This window comes from Echinops telfairi, unplaced genomic scaffold (genome assembly GCF_000313985.2).
Source record: "Echinops telfairi isolate 266 unplaced genomic scaffold, ASM31398v2 ScPeMD7_7427;HRSCAF=8465, whole genome shotgun sequence".
Lineage (NCBI taxonomy): Eukaryota > Metazoa > Chordata > Mammalia > Afrosoricida > Tenrecidae > Echinops > Echinops telfairi.
This window is the reverse complement of record NW_022111327.1, coordinates 1,866,065-1,879,316: the sequence shown is the minus strand read 5'-3', so window position 1 is coordinate 1,879,316 and position 13,252 is coordinate 1,866,065. Positions and strand designations below refer to the sequence as shown.

At 41.4% G+C, this 13,252-nt stretch overlaps 2 protein-coding genes across 2 annotated transcripts in view; both read right to left on the bottom strand.

The window, feature by feature from the left end:
• Positions 1–13,252, bottom strand: part of IL1RAPL2 (interleukin 1 receptor accessory protein like 2) — a 1,497,587-nt gene that overhangs the window by 177,479 nt on the left and 1,306,856 nt on the right. The window lies entirely within an intron of this gene.
• LOC105979298 (thymidylate kinase-like) lies at positions 12,048–12,710 on the bottom strand. The gene has a single exon (XM_045298544.1). The coding sequence runs from the start codon at positions 12,708–12,710 to the stop codon at positions 12,048–12,050; it is 663 nt and encodes a 220-aa protein (XP_045154479.1).

The window sequence follows — 13,252 nt, the reverse complement described above, 5'->3', positions numbered from 1 at the left end:
GTGAAGGGAGATGTCGGACAGGGCAAGATAAGACAAAATAATAATTTATAAATTATCAAGGGCTCATGAGGGAGGGGGGAGGGAGGAAGGAAGGGAAAAAAATGAGAACCTGATGCCAGGGGCTTAAGTGGAGAGCAAATGTTTTGAGAATGAAGAGGGCAATGAATGTACAAATGTACTTTACATGATTGATGTATGTATGGATTATGATAAGAGTTGTATGAGCCCCTAATAAAACGATTAAAAAAATGAAGAAAATGTCCTAAAATTGATTGTGGTGGTAATTGCACACTCATTTTACTATAATCAAACCATTGAATTGTATGATACATGAATTAGCCAAACCAAAACCCCAACTCACTGCCATCAAGTCGATGCTGACTCAGAGTGACCCTACAGGAAAGGGTAGAACTGCCCCTGTGAGTTTCTGAGACTATAAGTCTTTATGGGAGTAGAAAGCCCCTCTTTCTCCCACAGAGCTGCTGGTGGGTTTTGGACTGCTGACCTTGCTGTTTTCAGCCCAACGCATAACCACTATGCCACCAGAGTTCTACATAAATTATATGTCAATACAAACTTTTTTAAAAAAAAGGAGATTGAGAGAACCAATAAACTGGGGGGCAGGTCTGATCCTTGTAGAGGACAAAGGGAAAGAAAGAGTTTTAAAAAGTCTTAAACTGCAAGGGAGTTGTAAGTAAGTTTCAGCACCCATCAGAGGAATTCTGTACTCCCCAGGAATGGAACTGCCTTAGCGTACTTGTTCAGTCACTCGCTGCAAGCAGGATGTCTTAAGTTTGGCCCATACTGCAGCTGTAAGCTCAGAGAACAGCAACAGGGGGCACCACGGATGAGAGTGAAAAAGTGGAGAGAAAAGAAAGTAAGGCTCGATTCTGCTGGAGATAGTATACCTGTGATAATAACCTTGGGGGTACAAGAGCAGAGCAGGATCAAAACCGCAACTCTGATGATGACTGTAGATACTGTAGTTCAATGGTTGGGCAATTAACTTGAACTATCATCAACCACAATAATAACTCTCACTGTCGATTCCAACTCAGAGTAACCCTATGGGACGGAGGGCAACTATCCTTGTGGGTTTCTAAGACTGTCACTCTTTACAGGAGTTGAAAACCTCATTTTTTTCCCCAGAGAGCATCTGGTGGTTTAAAATTGTTGAACTTGCAGTTAGCAGCCCACTGCGTAAACACTATGCCACCAGTACTCCTATAATAATAATGGCTAAGTATTTATTTAATACACATTAGATATCAAACACAGTGCTAAGCTCTTTACATGAGTTATATTAAAAGATTATGTTAAGAACTTTCTAACAGATATTAATATACCCCATTTTCAGAGGAGACTGGTAAGGCTCAAATATTGAGTACCTTGATCAAAAATCACAGCTACTAAATGGCAGAATTCAAATGCAAACCCCATTCTGTCAGATGCACTTACATTTTATACTATTTTACTTCCTCACCTATCAAGACTATTTATATGAATTATTGATATTACTTTCAGAGAATGTTACATTTCACACTAAGCCTACAGCTAAGATTAGACATAGATTCTTATCATCTTACTGAGAAAGGTAGACTTACTCCCTCAAAAGTAACATGCAAAAGCAATCAGGGATTTTAAAACAATTACAAATGTGTACTATGAGAAGTGACTTACATTAGTTTGGACTCTGGACTGGATATATCCACTGATATTTATTGAGGCTGTGGCAACCTTGAGCCACAACATCAAAATAGGAAGAAAATAATTAATTGTGATTAAATGGTTAGGACAGAAATTTGCCATTATTTTATGCAAACAAATGATATGGGAGTTGTTGCAGGGCTGCTTGGAAAAGAACAGCTGTAAAACTCAGAAGGCAGGCTTGGGAATGTGTGTCTAAAACAAGAGATTTGATGGAAAAGCTTGCTTGAATATATATTATTGCACCATAAGACAACATTGTCAATACAAGCCAGATGGGTCATCATCAGAAAGTGTTACTACTTGGTGGGATCAAATCACCAGCACAAATGGCACACTCTTGAGTAGTTTCAGCCAATATGCCAAAGGCTGACTGGGCATAAAGGGTGGCAGATGGACAGTGCCAACAAGGCGCTTGTCCAGCTGCTGACACTATATAAAATTGTCCAGCTGCTAAACATTTCCTAGGCACGAGTAGGTGAAATTTTGGGACCATCAACTTGACACCAAGGTTCTTGCAAAGAAGCAAAGGACCAGAAACAAGACCCAGGAGGGTACATATTTGATATGCTTTCTAAAAACCTCTGGAGTTCTCTCTCTCTGTTCCTGTGCCTGGTCCGTTCAATGGATCCAGTCCATTTCTGTAGCATGCTCAAAAGCATCACACAAAGACCCAAGTGTAGGCAGCAGTTTCTTGTATCAGGCCTCTGTCCCCTTGCTCTTCTCCTTTGACCTAACTCGGAGAGCCTAGTGACTCTGTACTCTGGCTGCTAAAACCTCCCTAGGCCCTGCTTGCTTTGACAATCTTTCCCTGGTTTATTTTCCTCAGTTCCCCATATATGATTTTCAGCTTTCAACTTCATACACACTGTCAGCATCATAAACACCTGCTGCAAGAGCTTTGCTACCTACCCCAACCCTGACAGGCCACACTAGCTGTGCCAATTTACCTGGAATCTTCGCCAAGATAAGAGATTGGACATCAGTCATAGACAAATGTTTCTCCATGAAAAAGGTTGTTGTTATTGTAAGGTCCTGTGGAGTCAGCTTTGACTCGGGGTGAGCCTGGGTACCCCAGAATGAAGCACTGTCTGGTTCCACACCCTCCTCCCAATTGCTATGTTGGAGCTCTTATTGCAGTCACTGGGTCAATCCATCTCGTGGAGGGTGCTCTTCTTTTTTGTGTGCTGAGCCTCCACCTTACCAAGGATAGTGTCCTTTTCCAGGGACCGGGCTCTCTGGTGAATTATGGAGGACAGAGCCTTGTCAAGAGAGGTGAGTAACTCTAATCTATGAAAGGAGATTGCGTCTAGAACAGAATGAGTGATGGCGGCAGCACAGACACAGTGGTACACCGACTACTCACTGCCTGCCAACAAGTAGATTCCAACTCATGGCTCTCCTATCGCACAGAGTCAAACTGATTTCGAGAACTTCCAAGGCTGTACATATGTAAGAAGCCTCATCTTTCCCGCTGCAGTAGGCTGGTGTGTAAAACAGCCAGCCTTTAGGTTAAAAGCCCAATGCTTAACCCACCATGTGACCAGGGCTCCTTTTAATTGCGAGACAGTGGAAAGAAAATTTGCCTAGGTAGCAAGATACCTGAGTTCCAGCCATAATCAGCTACTAATAGTCCTGTCCCCTCACAATGTCTCAGTTTTCTAAGAGTGAAGGGAAGGGATTAAACAATTTTGTCTTTTATTTCTTCTCTTAAAATATGACATTTATTTTTGTTATCCGTAATTATCATATATACTCATGTATAAGCTGAGTTTTTCAGCACCTTTTTAATGCTGCTTTTGTGGTAAAATTAGGTGCCTTGGCTGATATTCGGAGTGGCTTATACTAGAGTATGTACGGTATCCACATTTACATGTTTACTTAGAAATCTTTAAGAGTGTTTTCAGACTGCTGTCAGTATTTTTATTTATTTATTCATTTAAACACTTTGTTGTGCTTTTGATGAAAGTTTACATAGCAAAATAGTTTTCCAATCAATAGTTCATGCACAAATTTTTCTGTGACATTAGTTGCTATTTAAATGACTTTTTGAGTTGCTGTCAATTCTACTTCTCATCTCCTAGGGGTAATTAATCGCTTAATAGACAGCCACAAGTGAGCGAGGTAGAAATAACTCTTTGTGGTTGCCCTGAAGCCTGATTGTCAAGGAGGCAGCTTTACTGTTGGAAAACAAAAGTAATAAATGAAAAAGCAGAATAAGAGAGAACAAGAATTGGACATCAGTTGCGTGTTGCGGAGCAGGGAGGGGGTAGTGAAATTATTTAGAGGTAAGTCACATAGACTTCCAGTGAATTAAAAGTCCAAATATTGAGTTTTTAATGAAGATGGAGGCTGTGCATATAATGGCACTTAATTGTTTGAGATGTTTAAAGTATTTAAGTAATATAGAAGGAACTCAATTGATGCCAAATGCCTTTTCCACTATTCGACCATTCCATCTGTAAATTCTACACTATTTCTGTTTGAAACCAGGTATATTACTAGGAAAGTATAGCACATAACATTAGAATTATTCACTTAGCACCTAAGCACAAATTATATATACATAATCGGTTTGGTTTTTCCACACAATTTATCTTAACACAGGAGGCTTCAAAAAGTTAGTGAAACAATGATCAACATATAACTCACCACCTCCACAGGGGAACAAACAACGGAAAAGTGGGTGAAGGGAGACAGCAGTCGGTATAAGACATGAAAAAATAATAATTTATAAATTATCAAGGATTCATGAGGTAGGGGGGTATGTCAGGGAGGGAGGGAAAAAATGAGGAGCTGATACCAAGGGCTCATATAGAAAGAAGATGTTTTGAAAATGATGATGGCAACATATGTACAAATGTGCTTGACACAATGGATGTACGGTATGTATGGATTATGATAAGAGCTATAAGAGCCCCCAATAAATGATTTTTTTTAAGTTAGTGAAAAATCCCATTATCTTTTAATTTCAATTCCCTGTGACTGAATAAATTGCAGAACCTAAGAGGTTAGCTAACAATCCTCTGATGTTAAGTATTTAGTAACTAAGTCTAGCTACTTTGTGCTTCATTTTCATGAGCCTTAAATCTATTTTCAATACTGTATTTACTCAGCCATCAGTTCCCTTTGTAAAGGGATCCAACAGTGCTTGCAGTGGCATTGTTGCACCTGTCAATGAGTTCCAGCTATTAACAGATTAGTTGGGATGCACAAGAGCCTAGGATTCAGGGAGGAAAACACACACACACATACACACACACACACACACAGTCAACTCAGTTTGGCTGTCTTGATCTATTTTTTACTGAAAGGCCTCTGTGTACCTTCGTGACCAATCCTGACATTTGTTTTTCAAACCTGAAAAATAGTTTGGGGGCTTTTAGGCAAATAGCTTGTTCGTGCACCCCATTCTTTGGGGCCATATCTATGCACAGGGAAAGCAAACACGGTCAGGGTTTAATCTCTAAACACAGAAGTGTGGCCTCTATGATCCTCTTGAAACTCAGCCTCACTGGGTGTGGATATTTTGAGCCTGTTGCAGCATAGCTGCCTAAAAGAAAATACACTGAGATGGCAAGAGAATTCTTGTCCCAGCCAATACTGAGTGGGCAGGAGGGAGGGAGAGAGGACCCTGGGTGAGATGTCTGGAAGTAAGCCTGTGACTTGTCCATGCTGATACGAGGCATTCCTGAGCCGCCAGGCCACTAAAAGTCTCTGTAAATTTATTTCTTAAAGTGAGTTCTTGGCTCTAATTCAAATTCTGAACACAAACCAGAATGAATTGTTATTGATGGTTTCAGCTGCCATTCAGTTGCCTAGACTCAGGGAAACCTTAGAAATAATGGAATGAAATATATAGTAATTCACTATCCTCCTGGTTGGTTAGGGGGAATAGTGAAATCCACATGGTTTGGAGAAGTAGACTATCAGCCCTTTCTTCTCTGTCTATCTTAGCCTGGAAGCTCCCTTGAGCCCTTTCTTCTCTGTCTATCTTAGCCTGGAAGCTCCCTTGAAACCTGTTGAGCATCACAGCAACATGCAAGCCTCCACAGACTGATGGGTCATGGTGGCGGCTCTCTGCACACGGGCTGCGTTGGCTGGGAATGGAACCCTCATCTCTCACCTGAAGGCAAGAATTTTACCACTGAACTACCAAGGCCTCCCTTTGAATGAATTTAGACATAAGTTTTATCAGTAGTAACAACTACTAAAGCTCCTCCTATATACATACGCCACAGACTTTAAGTGATTACTATAGTCTTCAGTAGGATTTAAAACGTGATACATACAGATAGACAGATATAGTTGTGACTCTTCACAAAGTCTCTTTGGAGCTTTTAGCAGATGTCAATGTTGGTAAAGGACAGACTCCCATTCTGTCATGACCTGACTGGCTGCAATGAGAAAACAAGGACCCCTCAGAAGGCCCGGGATAAACAGTATGCAATAGAGCATGTGCTTTTGTAGATGTGAGTGTGGGTTTTGCTTTCTTTCTTTTCTCCCATTTCTCATTTCATTGGGTGAGGTTGGTGATAGGGGATTTTAGTTTTAAAAAAATAAATAGAGCTGGAAATGGATAGTTATTTTACAAAAAAATGATGGTCAGAGATGATTACTGGTATGAAGATAAATGAAAGTATTACATTTTAAGTTTGTATGAGATAAAAGTAATCCCATTTTTCTATGAGAACTGTTTTATAGACTCTCCATTTCTACAAGATGTTATCTTTAATTCCAAGCACAAAGCTCTTTTGCTTTCTGCTGAGTTACAGATGTTTTGTTGTTTGCCCTTTTATAATTTGTATTTTCAGTATCTTCTTAATAGTGACACTCTGAAGTCTGCACGAATGTTCTCATCTTACATGGTCAATTTCACAAGAGCAAAGATTAAACTTGGGCTTGAATGAAAAATGCCCAGTGGGATGTTATGGTAGATTGTGTCCCATGCAATGCAGTGAGTTCCTGATGACTATTAAATGAGGATTCAAAAAAACATGATCTGAGATAAACGCAAGAAATAAGAAAGCATTTGAGAAATCATAAACACTTAAAATGTGTAAAAACATGGCATGGAGACATCCAAAGTGATTTTAAGTTCAAAATATATACTGATTTTTCTCTGAAAGCACAAATCTAACAAAATCCATACTGGATACAAGTATGTCATACCAAACTGGATACTATTTAATACTAACTGGAAAACCCTAACAGGAAAAAGGAGAATAAACCTCTCCAAATGGAACAGATTTCTATTTAAGTGTCTCTTTGGTAAACTACTGAAAATTGCATTGCTGCTTCAGGTTTAGGAATAAAGTGCTCATTAGGTCATTAATGTAATTTTCTTTTCTATTTTTTTCCTCCACCAGACATCACTATTGGATGCTTCTGGACAAAGAATAACAAAAAAGTGTAACTCTGGTAAATCTAAAATCCTAAGCCAGGTCAGAAGAATCTCATCATATAAATAAAATGTTCTGCTTTTTTTTCCCAACATAAAATCTACCTTGCATCGGAGAAGTATACAAAAACCCTGGTACTAAAACTGAAATCTTTTATTTTAAAAATAAGATTTAACACAATTCAATTTTCTCCAACAGTTTTATTTATTTAGAATTATATTGTTCCCCACTCCCTTTTCCTTCGAAGAGCCATATTTGAGGCAGTAGTTCATTTCACAATTTTTTTATTGATTGTATTATACTTCGTCCACACCATGAAAGGGACCTCTAAAGGAGCATACCTTGCCAGGTACAAGAGACAATGTTCAGAGTTTCAGGGCTAATGTGTAGCTGTAGGCCACCTGAGGATCATAGAGGTGAAAGACAGCCTTCTTCCAGGTTCAGACTGGTAAGCCATCCAGGATATATGGCTGTCTCCCCAGCCTCACCCCCATTAAATTGTCTTTGTAAACATGTCTTTTCTAGCAGCCCCTCCCCCAGCTAGGAAGAATAACATTTTTTAAAAGGAAGAAAAATAAAAACCAGAGCCTTTAAAATTTTCCAGGAACACAAGGCCCATAATGTCTGTCAGCACTGCCAAACCGAATAGCTTATGTTTGGCTTTTCATCTCTCCTTCCATTTAAGATTACTGAATTACACAAAGGAACACTGATGGTGTCCTGGCTATGCACTGGGTTGCTAACCACAAGTTCAGTACAAGGGCAGCAGTTCGAAACCACCAGCTGCTCCTCAGGAGAATGATAGGGATGTTTATACCAGGAGAAGTTACAGTCTTGGAAACCCACAGGGGCAGTTCTGGCTTGCCCTACAATGTGGTTATGGGTCATCGTTGACTAAATGGAAGTGAATATGCAAGTTCTACGTCTTTTTGTTTATTTTTTTCTATAGTGCCCTCCTGCAGTGAGATATTTCCTAAGCATGCTATGCAAATTTCGTAAATAAATAGATAAATTAGCATATTGTACACAGGAAAATACTAAGGGTTGGTGGGTTATAATCATAAAATGACACATTATTTGCATAAGAAAAGAAAAATGTGAATTTATAAAGAAAATGGTTGCAGGTGAGTCTCTCAGTCATAGGTCCAAGTCCACAAATAATGAATGGCGAAAGGAGAGAATGCACATGAAATACTTTAATATGTATTAAAGCCTAAATTCTGAACACAAGGTTTTCAGATGTCTACCATTTACCGTGAGAGCCCTAAATCTATTTTTGAATTTCCACATAGATTCAGCCTCCATCTAATTCTTTCTGACCATCAACTGGTGCTGTGAAAAGCTTTGCCTTCAGACAGAGTGGGGTTTAAAGTGTGTTGCAACCACTCCCTATCCAGCCCAGGGAGGGGCAGCCTAGCCTTTAGGGACTTGCCTGTGTGTGCCCTAGATTGAATGTGGGGTAGGTACTAGTGTCCACATAGTCAAGAGTCAGACCCTGACTGCCTAGGTCTGAGGGTCCTGAACTGACTTTATAAGCTCTTCTACCTGCAATTATGTAAATATCCCTCTCCTGCTTCTGAAGTTCACCCTGCAACTGTGATGAACTGATCTGCCGCCCATCATCATTTTGAAATGGTTCCCTTTGTTCCCCATGTCCTATTGAAGTGGCTGCTTCTCTGGAAATCCTTGGGTGTTTTTCTGGTTTCATGCCAATGGTCTCCTTCACTTGGATGGTTTGTCTTTGTCCTGTGTAAGACTTAATAAACATGTCTAAACATGTCTCTATAAATTATATTTGAATTTGCAGTCTTTTTGTTGCCCTACAACAAATTCTTAGAACCGATCATTGACATTTAGAATTTCTTTTGAGGCTCAGAATCATGCCAGGGCAGAAGGATGCAACAGGGTATGTTTGATTAGATTCAGGGAGACACTTAAGAATTTCCTCTTTATAAAATTGAAATTTATCTTTGAATTTCCTAGAGTGACTACTCCAGATGGGCCAAGTGGTTCAGATAAAATAGAAACTGACCTAAAAAAGTCCTGCTTCTAGCTTCAAGGAAAGGAGAAATAGACCTTGGTTGTGGTTGAGGTTGTTTTTCATTTCTAATGGCCTTGGCACAGAGGTGCAATAAATTCACTGTCCTTTTCATGTAGAAAAGGGTGGAAGACTAAGGTTTGAAACAAGGGCAGTGATGTGTATGCAGACAAGGGCTTCAGCTCAGCAGGCAGAAAGATCGAATAGAGAGGAAGATGTTCTTTATTTCCTTCTTACTATAGCGCTGGTCTATTTAGCTGTTCACTTTCTCACTTCTCAACCCCAGAAAAAGAAAGGTTATCCATTTAGGTTATAATTTGGACCCTTTACTAAAATTTAGTGCTTATCATCTCTTGCCACTAAATAACCTAAAGGTTATATATTTAGAGCCTTTCTATACTATACCCCCTTAGACTTTCAGCTCAGTGACCTTGATGTCAGATATTGAGGATGAAGCCAGGGTGGTAAATTGCAGCTGTTGGCTGTAACATGACACCGTAGGGGAATGCCTGGCCTCAAGTGCTGGTCCCCAGAAGAGAAACAGTACAAGGTCAAAATGCAGCTCAAATATCACTCACTTTGGGAAGTCTTCTTTGAGGCCCATCCCCTTCCTTGCCCTGTGCTACAGCATTTCAAACATTACCTATATCACTGTTTCCATCATGCTGAACACTCCTGTGCTGATTTCACTGCCTCCTCCATTAGGCTGGGAGCTCTTTGAGTTGGTGAATTCTTTTATCCTTGGGTTCCCAATGCCTCACACAGAATCTGGCACAGAGCAGACTGTCAATGAATGTTTGTTGAATGAATAGCTCAAATTAACATGAACTGCTTCTGAGGGCTATTTGGGAAGAAGGTGTACGTTTCTTCTTTGTTTCCCATATTTCTCTGAAAAATTCAGCTATCAGAGAGATAGAGCATGTTGTGTTGTTTTTTAATACACCGGCACCTCTCATTTATTCATTATAATTCCAAATTAATTCTATTTAGTGTTTCATATTTATTTCATATTTTGTCATATCCCTATGAATAGTTTATATAATATATACCAATGAGTAATTATATTTACCCAAGTGAGGTACTAATTGAGAAGTCACTTTTTGATGGGATGAAAGAAAGCAGAACCAGTTAAGAAAATGGGTTACCTAATAAATGTCATTCTCTTTGCGAAGTTAAACCTTTCCCCTTGTCCTCTTAATCTTCCCTCCCCTCTCCACCAAATTATTGTTCCATAAATTATGTCCTTTCTCTTTCTGTTCACCGGTTGGCTGCTCTTCAACCTACAGTAAGCTCAATTCTCCTTTACCCTAACATACTTCCCTGGACTCTTCTATACTTTTCAGATACCCACCCCCACTATTTACCTTTCTTTGTCAACCTTTCGAAACTGCAGAGAAAATAAGTTATAACCCTTAACCTCTCACCACCCACTCATTCCACACTCATTCTCACATCTGACCTCTCAGTTTCAATCAGTCTTTGCTATCTGACTCCTACCCTTATTATTCTCCTGGAACCTCTCTCTCAAAGGTGACCTCCTGGTCAATAAATTCAATGGCAATAGATTTTAGAGATTAAGAATATGGGGGTTAGAGTTAAAGAGATTTTTGAGACAGTCTCGTAAATAGCTATGAGAACTCAAGAAAGTTTCTTAACTTCTCAAAACCTTGATTTCTTCTCTAAAATGAGGAAAATAATAGTACCTAGCTTACAAGACACTTTTAATCGCTTCATGCACATGAGAAAGTTGGACAATGAGCACAAAAACAGAGAAGAATCGATGCATCTGAATTATGGTATTGGTGAGGAATATTGAAAGTACCATGGAGTGGCAGACAAAGAGATGTCTCTTTCAAGAAGCACAGCCAAAAATGCTCCTTAGAAGCAAGAATAGTGAGACTTCCTCTCACATACTTCGGACATGTTGTCAGGAGAGGCCAATCCATGGAGAAGGACATCATGCTTGGCAACATGGAGGGGCAGAGAAAAAGAGGAAGGGCCCTGACATAGTGGCTCCATCAATGGTTCTAAACATAGCAGTTGTGGAGATGGTGCAGGATTGGGCAGTGTTTCCTTCGGTTGTACATAGGGTCACTATGAGTCATAGCTGATTCTGTGACACTCAATAACAACAACCTCATAAGACAGAGTAGGGAGAAAGGCCTAGTAACATACTGCCCAAATCCAGACAAAGAACATTCTATGACACAATGTTGTGATCTGAAACTGATCATGGGGATGGCATAGGACTAGATAGTATTTTGTTCTGTTGTGAAAAATATTATCACCATGAGTCAAGGGGGTGACTTGTTGGAAGCTAACAACAACAGTAACTGCACAAATGTGTTTTTTTTTCACACCAGATCAGACGTTATTATGGGTGCGGGCGCAGGTGCAGCTGCACATCACCCTACAGCAATGCCCAGGCCCATTGGGTACCCTGTGAGTCCCAGCAGAGACTGTGGGGCAGCTTCCAGGGTCACAACCCAGGCAGTCACCTGGTCCCAAGATGAGTGATGCTGACCCAATGGCACCCCCGCAGGGTGTGGCCTGAGGCCCTGGGGCCACCCACTCACCCCTAGTGCCCAGGTGCTGCTCAAGGTGCCTGCTAACACTTGTCTGGTTGGCCCAGAGCTTTCCACCCCCACCGACATGGTGCAGAGTCTTCCAGACCCACGCAGGAGGGTTTGCTCCCGGCAATTCACAACAGAGCAGCAGGAGCAAGGCCCTGGCACTCAAGCTGTGGGGTCTTAGGAAAAGGGAGTGTTGGGTGTGACTGTGACCAGGGGCCTGGCATCTGAGGAGACCTGGCCTCAGGCTACTTCTAACACTTGTTTCTTACCATCATGAGCAATGGGGGACTGGGAGCCAGGGCACAGGCGCCCTTCCCCCACGTCCCTCTACCACATGGCCCAAGCACCCACACCCAGAGCCGCCCCCAGCGACTGGTGCGCAGTGGCATGGATGGCCTCCTCGGTCAGGGTGCGGATCTCCTCGTGCACATCCTCGATGCTCCGGGAGGCGTTGACAGTCTTCCAGACCAGGCTCAGGTCCTGCATGAGCTGCTGGAAGCAGCCCAAAGCTCGCTCCTGGAAGTCCCTGTCCTCGTATCGCTCCTGGTCAAAGCCACCACACCGCGTGGCCTCAGCCAGCTGCAGCTGCAGAAACAGCACCAGGTCTGGCGTGGGGAGGCCCACGTCTGGCTGCTTGCACCAATCCAGGGAGAAGCTCTCTTTGGCCGCTATAAAGGTGACCCCAGAGAAGACGTACCGGTCCACGACGAAGGTGAAGCCCTGGTCCAACTTGTCCCTGATTAAACAAGGCACTCGCTCCCAGCGGTTGGCAGAGAAGAGCAGGTACACCGAGTGGTCCCCCATCTCGATTTTTTTCTCCAAGTATGAGATCAGAAGCTTCCCAATTTCTGTTGATATTTCCGGGAAAAGGAGCAGCTCGGCCCTGTGGCTGGCAACGCACAGCGTGACCACCAGCTTGCGGTTCTGCGTGCTTTTGCCAGCGCGGTCTACACCTTCCAGAACAACCAGGGTTCCACGCTGACCCGCCATCGTAGTTTCCCGCTTCCCTTCACAAATGGTTTTGTGGATTAAATCGAACAATTCCTTTAAAGTATCCAGTATATAATAAATCTCAAGAGATGCTAGTTATTCATGTGTATGTTATTATTATTACTAGTGTATATCTTCTTTATTTAGAACTCCAAAGCAATTAGGTTCTGACTTAACAAAAACCTTCTCTAACGCTATGTTTTATTATAACTATTTATCTACATGATTGATACCTGTCACTAAACCCTCTCACATTATTAAAATATGAGGACAAAAACCATGCTTGGCTTATCTTACTGTGTAGAGACTGTCTTTGTTAAATTTAATCCGATCTCCTGCTGGTTTATTTGGTATTTTTATTTGTTCCCTCCTTCGGTTCAGTTCCATTGAAAGCAGTGACTAGTGTAAGACTATAAGACACTGCAGATTCAGTGCCATCGTTTGAGATACACTCTTCTCAGGTGAGTCGGGAGAAGGATATATCTGACCAGAGCACACAGGAACAGATGATGGGGGAGGAGGAGAGACTGGAGCACATCCTG